This window comes from Solanum lycopersicum, chromosome 7 (genome assembly GCF_036512215.1).
Source record: "Solanum lycopersicum chromosome 7, SLM_r2.1".
Classification (NCBI taxonomy): Eukaryota; Viridiplantae; Streptophyta; class Magnoliopsida; order Solanales; family Solanaceae; genus Solanum; species Solanum lycopersicum.
The window spans coordinates 36,471,005-36,479,697 of record NC_090806.1 but is presented as its reverse complement, the minus strand read 5'-3'; the positions used below and the strand labels follow the sequence as shown (position 1 = coordinate 36,479,697).

The 8,693-nt window shown below is 36.8% G+C and overlaps 1 protein-coding gene across 1 annotated transcript; it reads left to right on the top strand.

The window, feature by feature from the left end:
- Positions 1 to 1,819: 1,819 nt before the first annotated feature.
- Positions 1,820 to 8,221, top strand: LOC138337409 (uncharacterized mitochondrial protein AtMg00860-like). Its single transcript, XM_069287318.1, has 2 exons — positions 1,820 to 2,330; positions 8,049 to 8,221. The coding sequence occupies exons 1-2, from the start codon at positions 1,820 to 1,822 to the stop codon at positions 8,219 to 8,221; spliced, it is 684 nt and encodes a 227-aa protein (XP_069143419.1).
- Positions 8,222 to 8,693: the final 472 nt, after the last annotated feature.

The following is an 8,693-nucleotide window of genomic DNA, read 5'->3' as shown; positions in this document are numbered from 1 at the left end:
GTATTTTGTTTGCTATAAGGGTGAGTACTACTGAACAGGCTGAGCTTGCTGCCTATTAACTCAAGGACGTGGCTCAAACATGGTACAATCAATGGAAGGATAGTCGGGCTTTAGGAGGTGATTCCTATGACTTGGGAGATCTTTTTAAAGGCCTTTCTTGAAAAATTCTTCCTAATGGAGCAAAGGGAAGCTAAGGTAAAGGAGTTCATCAACCTTCATCAAGGAGGTATGAGTGTTAAGGAATACTCTTTAAAGTTCATGAAGCTGTCGAAATATGCTTCCTCTTTGGTTTCGAGTGATAGGGATGAAATGAGAGTTTATGTAACGGGCGTGTCCAAAGAGCTTGAACAATAGTGTCGTGCAATTATTCTTAATGACTACATGGATCTTTCTAGGTTGATGGTTCATGAACAACAAGTAGAGTAGAGTCGTTTATGGAAAAGGAATAGAGAAGCCAAGAAGGCAAGGTCTTTTGAAGGTGGTTCTTCTAAGAGTAGGCTTGACATACAAGACAAGCCTAAGTTCAAGAAGATGTTTTTGAACCAAGTTCCAAAAAACTTCTCCAAGACTCAAAATGATAGGGTTTCTAACCCTAAATTCAAAAGGGGAGAAATGTTGATCCACCAAGAGAAAGACCAACTTGTGGAAAGTGTGGCAAGAAACATGTGGGTGAACGCCTTGTTGGAATGAATAGTTGGTATGGTTGTGGCAATAGTGGCCATATGGTGAAAGATTGTCCTAATGTGAAGTGTCCGGGAAAGGCGAATAGCCATGATCAATCAAACGGTCCTAGCTCCAAAGATCCTAAAATGAACCGCTTTTATGCACTCAAGGCTAGGGGTGAAAAAGAGTACTCTCCCAATTTTGTGATTGGTATATCACGAGCATTTTCTATTAATGTTTATGATTTTCTTGATCCAGGTGCTACCCTTTGTTAATCTTTTGGTAGCTAGGAAGTTTGATATACTTCTCGATGTTTTGATTGAATCCTTTTATGTTTGTACCCCAATGGGTGACTCGGTAGTTGCAAAGAGAGTCTATAGGAAATGTCCTATAATGCTGCCCAATAGAGTTATTATTGTTGACTTGTAGAACTTTACATGTTTGATTTTGATATCATTTTGCGTATGGATTGTCTTCATGCTTGTTTTGGTTTCCTAGACATTAGAATGAGGGTAGTGAAGTTTCAATTTCCAAATGAACCCATTAGAGACTGTAAGGGGCGGAATATCTATGACAAGGGGTCAAATCATTTCTTGCTTGAAGGCTTGTAAGTTAATAGCCAATGGTTGTCTATACTATGTGGTGAGGGTTAAGATCTAGAATGTGAAAATCTTCCTATTTAGTCAGTCCACGTAGTGAGGAAATTTACAAAGGTTTTTCCTAATGACATTCCCAGAGTTCCTCCCAAATGGTAAATTGACATTGGCATTGACTTATTATCGGATACGAACCCCATTTCAATTCCTCCATATTGGATGGCTCTGGCCGAATTAAAAGAATTGAAGGTCCAACTCATAAATTTATAGAAAAGGGTTTCATTAAACCTAGTGTTTCTCCATGGAGTGCTCCGGTCTTATTTGTGAAGAATACGTATGGGTCCCTTAGGATATGCATTGATTATCGTCAACTTAATGAGGTCACCAGAATGAAAAAGTGTCCCTTCCCTCAGATTGATGAACTATTTGATCAACTACAAGGTGCTAGCTACTTTTTCAAGATTAACTTAAGGTTGGGATATAATTAACTTAGGGTGAGAGATGTAAATGTTCCCAAAACAGCTTTCCAAACTAGATATGATCACTATGAATTCCTAGTGATGTATTTTGGGTTAACAAATGCCCCGGCGGCATTTATGGACCTATTGAATAGAGTTTTTCTGGATTACCTCAACTTATTTGTGATTGTGTTCATTGCTGATATTTTTATATACTACAAGAATGAAAATAAGCATGAGAGTCATTTGAGGTTGGCCTTGCAAGTCCTCAAACAACACCAACTTTATGCAAAATTTAGCAAGTGTGAATTTTGGTTGACGTCAATTGCTTTTGTTGGCCATGTTATTTCTTGTGAGGGTGTAGAGGTCGATCTGAAGAAGATGGATGCGGTTAGAAATTGGCCTATACTTTTGACTCCTATCGATATAAGAAGCTTCTTGGGTCTAGCCGGGCCCTATAGAAGGTTTATTGATGGATTTTCATCCATTTCTTCTCCTTTTATATCTTTGTCCCAAAAGAAGGTGAAGTTTGAGTGGTCGGAAGCTTGTGAAAAAGGTTTTCAAGATTTGAAAGATAAGCTTACCTCCGCTCCGCTGTTGACTTTACCGAAAGGTAATGAAGGCTTTGTGGTGTATTGTGATGCTTCTCGAGTGGGATTGGGATGTGTCCTCATGCAACATAGCAAAGTGATAGCTTATACCTCTAGGAAACTCAAAGTTCATGAGAATAATTATGCAACTCATGACCTTGAGTTAGCGGCCGTAGTTTTTGCCTTGAAGATATGGATACACTACTTGTATGGTGTGCATATTGACGTGTTTACTGACCATAAATGTCTCCAATACGTATTTACACAAAATGAGTTGAATCTATGACAGAAAAGATGGTTAGAACTTTTGAAGGATTACGACATGAGTGTCCTTTACCACCCCGACAAGACAAATGTGGTTGCGGATTCTTTGATTCATATGACTATGGTTGTGTTTCTCATGGGTAGGAAAGAAGAATTAACTTGTGAAAGATGTTAATAGTTTGGCTCGCTTATGTGTGCGGTTAGAAAATTGTCTAAATGGTGGTTTCGTGGTCCATCATAACTCCGAATCATCATTAGTGGTTAAGGTGAAATCTAAGCAACATCGTTATCCTCTATTGATGGAGTTGGAGGAATCGGTACTTGGTAAGCTCAATGAGTCATTCTACCAAGGGGGATGGTTTTCTTAGGTACCAAGGGATATTATGTGTACCAAATGTTGAGGATTTGAGAAATCAAATTCTAGAAGAAGCCCATGGTTCCCGTTATCATCCGAGCGAATCAAAATGTATCATGACCTTAGGGAAGTCTACTGGTGGGATGGTTTAAAAAGGGACATATCGGAGTTTGTTGCTAAGTGTTGAATTTGCCAACAAGTCAACACCGAGCATATAATTACTCAAAAAATAAAATATAAATTAGCTAAAGTATTTAACCAAACATTTAAGAGAAACTAAAATTACTTTGAGACGATTTTCAAATATTAATATAATAAATATATACAAAACTATATAGAATATGAATTATTTTTAAAAATTATAAAAATGACAAAATTACCTAATATGACTTGAAAAATATTTAAAATTTTATAAAGTCAATTATTTTAGATCGTTTGAAAATTAAGGAGCTCGATGATTAATTTATATTATGGAAGAACCAAAATGGGTGTCAACAATTGTCTCTCATTTGACTTGAATTGATGAAAGAAATTCGAGGAAAATGAAATTGACTAATCCAAGTTTGACCAACTACATCTTCATATTTAGGAAATGGATTTTTGTACCAACTTTAGGAATTATGGCCGAATTACAAAAATTAATTTCCTACATACCTCAGGCTATATGAGAATTCAGGCCACTCATAGTTCAATATGATTGACTAACAGTCGATTATGAAATAATTCGAAAGCTATCTCGGTATCGAATAATGGAGAAACTGGAATGCTCGAGAATAATATTTGAGAGAGGATGTCAGAATATAACTAAGTTTTCAACACCGAGCCCACCTACATATCCTTAAACCTTAGGAATCAGAGTGTTTGTAGTTCAACTCGATCGGTTGAAAATGAAATCTATTATGCTAGATAACCTTTGGTTCTGGAGAAATGACAAGTAAGTCGAGTATGAACAAGAGGCTCGCATCCTCATAGCAATGAATGTGACGTGCTTCACACCCATTTAAAGAACTTACACGACATTATTTCCAAATCTTTTGGCACATTGTCACTCATATTGGAAAGTTTCCACCGATGAGAGTGGAAAAATTTCTGAATGTGAAATAAGGGCTGATAAACCCAAGGAAATTGCCGCATGCCATTGATAGGGGTGTGGTTTTGTTTGTGGTGGAAGACGCTCCTCGGCACGCGCCCTAAGAGCTCGATACTCCTCTTTGGATTATGTCCCAGTTTGCTGCTAAGAAAACTTTCTACATTGTGCGACATCTTTTTTGATGTCGTCCGCACTGTGGTTTGATTTGTGTATACATTTTCTTTGATGATCTCGACAAAGACTGAGATAAAACTCATCAGTGTAAAATATAATTCAAATGGAGAGATAACGTAATTTACCATGTTGGAACTTAATTGTTCTCCATTAATATTTGACGTCAACATCTTTTAGTTTGACGTAAAGCAAATAAAACCTGTATCTTATATTTGCGACATGAATCTTCACTATACTCTTCTTTTAATATCGAATTAGTAAAATAGATCAATATATTATTTTGATGGTTTGAATATAATAGCCCTCTCGGTAGTTGGAATATGATGGCCCTTTTGGTGGTTTGAATATGATGACCGTCTTGGCGATCTGAATATGATGGACCTCTAGGAAGTTTGAAATATAATGGACTTCTCGACTCTTTCAAAATGCACTGGCCCTCTCAACGGTTTGAATATGCAATGACCCTCTCGACAGTTTAAATATTCAACACCCTCTTGGAAGCTTTATTATGTAATAGCCCTCTTAGCAATTTGAATATGATGGCCTTTTCGGCGGTTTGAACATGCAATGGACCTCTTGGTGGTTTGGATACGATGCCTTCTAGGCGGATTATATATGTAATGGACCTCTTGGCCGTTTGAATATGATTGTCTTCTCAGCGGTTTGAATATGAATGTCCCTCTTGGCGGTTTGGATATGATGGCCCTCTATGAAATAAATATATACAATGGCCCTCTTGGCAGTTAGAATATGCAATGGTCCTCTTGGATATTTGAATATGAATGACCCTCTAGGTAGTTTGATATGAATGACCCTGTCGGCAATTTGAATATTAATGACCTTCTTGGAAATTTGAACATAATGGACTTCTCGGCATTTAAAATATGCAATGAACCTCTTGGAGGTTTGAATATCTAATGTCCTTCTCAGAGGTTTGAATATGCATTGGCCTTCTTAATGGTTTGAACAAAAATGACCCTCTTGGAAATTTGAACATAATGTCTCTCTTGGCAATTAAAATATGCAATAGCCCTCTTGTTGGTTTAAATATGTCATGAACCTCTCACCGGTTTGAATATGGAATGGCCTTCTTGGCGGTTTGAAAATGTAATGGACCATTTGGCGGTTTGAATATGCAACATCCCCCTTAGCGGTTTAAATTTGATGGATTTGATATGAATGTCGTACTCTTTTGTCAAGCGGAAATTTTTCCACTCACTATCAGATATTTGCTGATATTCTCCTTGAAATTGTTGATAAATATATTATCTTTGATGATCTAATTTTACCCTGCATCAACAAAAAAATGTTAGATTTGGGACACTGATCTGTGTTAATATCTTTCGGTCGCCTTGCTGCTTGTCTTGCTATCGTTGGAAGTTTGGTTGACCCTACAAATCGCAGTAGACAAAAGACAATATCATATTTATTTTAAAACACTTGCAAGTTATGAAGTGTTTAAAAAAATTGTTTTAAAGAAAATCTATGCCAATTAATTATCATGACTTGCACAACATGAACAAAACCCTTTGTCTTAGGTTTTATCAAGATAGGTAGCTTTCTGGCAACTTTAGAACTCCTTTAGAGTATGTAACGTTGAGGTACTTGAAGTTGAGTTTTATGTTCTAAGTATTCTTGATGTAATATTTGAGGTCCTTCTCAAAATATTGTCCCAGTTAGATGTCTTAAAACAAATCAGATGGCAATCAGAAAAGTCATGATATCTTGCAATTTTTTGAGATTTTCTCAAAATTATATCCTAATGGTACATTTCGACATGATATTTGACCCTTTTATGTAAAAAATAACTCATCTTGTAGAATTTTTGAGATCCACCCAAAAATTCTGTCTCAGTTTTCATTATAAATGGAAATAGAAATCTTATAGGTAATATGATCAAACTGTTGTGGCGCCTACGTATCCTGTTGAAGGAGGAATCAGGTTAAGCGTAGTTCCCCGTTTGAGGGTTAACATAAATAAGAAATTTTGATAAGTAAATAACCGAGGTCGACATAGGATGCCTACGTATCTAATTCTTGAGAATTCAGGCCGAATATCATCCAAATACAAAGGGAATGTTTCAAAACATAATGCCACATTAATTACAAGCACACTGTAACCACAAGGAAATAAAGGAAAGAAATATCATCCTTCAAATTTAGTATCTCTTAATGACATCTGATTTGGTAGCTTTTGGCCACACTCTACCATCCATCTCTGCTAGAACCAAAGCTCATATTGATAGTACTTTGTGGATAACATACGATCCCTTCCAGTTAGGTGCAAATTTTCCATTGTATTCGTCATGATGAGGGAAAATACATTTCAACACCTACTGGCCTACCTCAAATGTTCAAACTCTTACTTTCTTGCCGAAGGCGCGAGTCATTCTCTTTTGATACAATTATCCATGACAAATAACACTCACTAGTTTCTTATCAATCAATGTTAATTTCTCATATACATCACGAACCTATTCATAATCGCTTATTCCAGCTTCTCGAATAATTCTTAAGATTGTATTAACTTCAGCTTGTATCACTGGTTCTGTTCCGTATACCAGTAGGTAGGGAGTTGCTCCAGTTGAGGTTCAGATTGTGGTGGGATAAACTACCAAAGCCTAAGGCAGATTTTCATGCCAACATTTGTAGTTATAAATCATCTTCCTCAATATCCTCTTGATGTTCTTATTAGAGGCTTCCTCAACTCCATTCGCCTGAGGACTATATGCAGTTGAATTACGATGGGTAATTTTGAATAATTCACATATCTCGTTCATCAAGTGATTGTTCAGATTTTCTCCATTATGTGTGATGATAGACTATGGAACCCAAAACGATATATCATACTGATGCGAACAAAATCAACTTCAATTTTCTCCGTGATAGCTTTGTAGGAAGCACCTTCCACCCACTTTGTGAAATAGCAAATGAAGACCAAAATGAACCTATGCCCATTGGAGGCAACCTACTCAATTGGTCTAATAACAAAATGAACCTATGCCCGTGTGAGGCAACATGATCAATTGGTCTAATAATTCCCATGCCCCATGTTGCAAATGTCCAAAGGGAACTCATTGCATTGAGCTCATGGGGTGGTACTTTGATAAGATCTCCATGTACCTTCCATTTTTATGAATTTTTTGGACAAATAGGCCACAATTATTTTCCATAGTCGTCAATAAGTATCCCGCCCTTAAGATGTTCTTTCCTAACATAAACCCATTCATTTGCGTCCCACACACTCCAGCATGCACTTCTTCAAGGAATCTTGTGGATTCTGCATTATCCACATATCTCAACAATCCTAGATCAGGTGTCCTCTTATAAAGAACCTCTCTATTCAAAAAGAAGTTGTTTTCCATTCTTTGGATTGTTTTGTTTTGGTTGATTTTTTCTTTTTGGGGTATTCACCAACTTCGTAGTACTTTTTCACATCGATATACAAATGATTTCAATTCGGTTCCTCTTCCACATGTGAACAATGTTCTGGTTGTTAAACCTATATCAAGTGAGTAAATGTAAATCTCTTCTGGGTGTTGTATCATGGATGATATAGTTGCATGGGCATTGGCAAAATTGTTCGGTTTTCTTGTGGTATGTCTGAACTCGATCTTCCTATATCTTTTGCATAACCTCCGATCAAGTTGTATGTAAGGTAAGATATGAGGATTCTTCACGGCAAATTTTCCTTGAACTTTATGAATCAACAAGTATGAGTCACCAATTATAAGTAATTCTTTAACATTCATGTCAAGAGCCATTCTGATGCCAAGAATACACGCTTCATACTCATCTATGTTATTAGTGCATCGAAATCTAAGCCTTGATGTTGCTTGAAAATGTTGCCTTCATTCAGATATCAACACTACTCCAGTTCCTTATCCTCTAGAGTTCACTCTTCCATCAAAGAACATTTTCCACCCAGGATATGATTCTGATAAGTCTTCCCCTACAAACAATACTTTTTCATTTGGGAAATATATTCTAAGCGGTTCTTATCCTTCTTCTACTGGATTTTCAGCAAGGTGATTGGCCAATGATTTCCCCTTGATTGCTTTTTATTCATGCACACAATGTCAAACTCACTCAACAACATTTTCTACTTGCTAGTTTTCCTGTTGGACATTGCTTTCAAAATATGTATTTGAGCCGTTCCTTTCTCTAAATGAGATGTGTTGTATAAGACGACACATACTGTCTCAGTTTTTGAGCAACGCAAGTCAAAGTATAACAAGTTCTCTCTAAAAGGGTGTGACGATCCTCATAGGATATGAACTTTTTGCTCAAATAGTATATACTCTCTCTTTTCTTCCGGTCTCATCGTGTTATCCCAACACACCCAAATGCAATGTCAGAGACAGATAAATACAATATCAAAGGACTGGCTGCCTAGGGGCACCAATACAGGTGGATTTGAAAGGTAACACTTGCTGGTATCAAAAGCCTCTTGATATTCTTTGGTCCAATTGGTTGGCGCATCCTTTCGTAGCAACTTGAATAT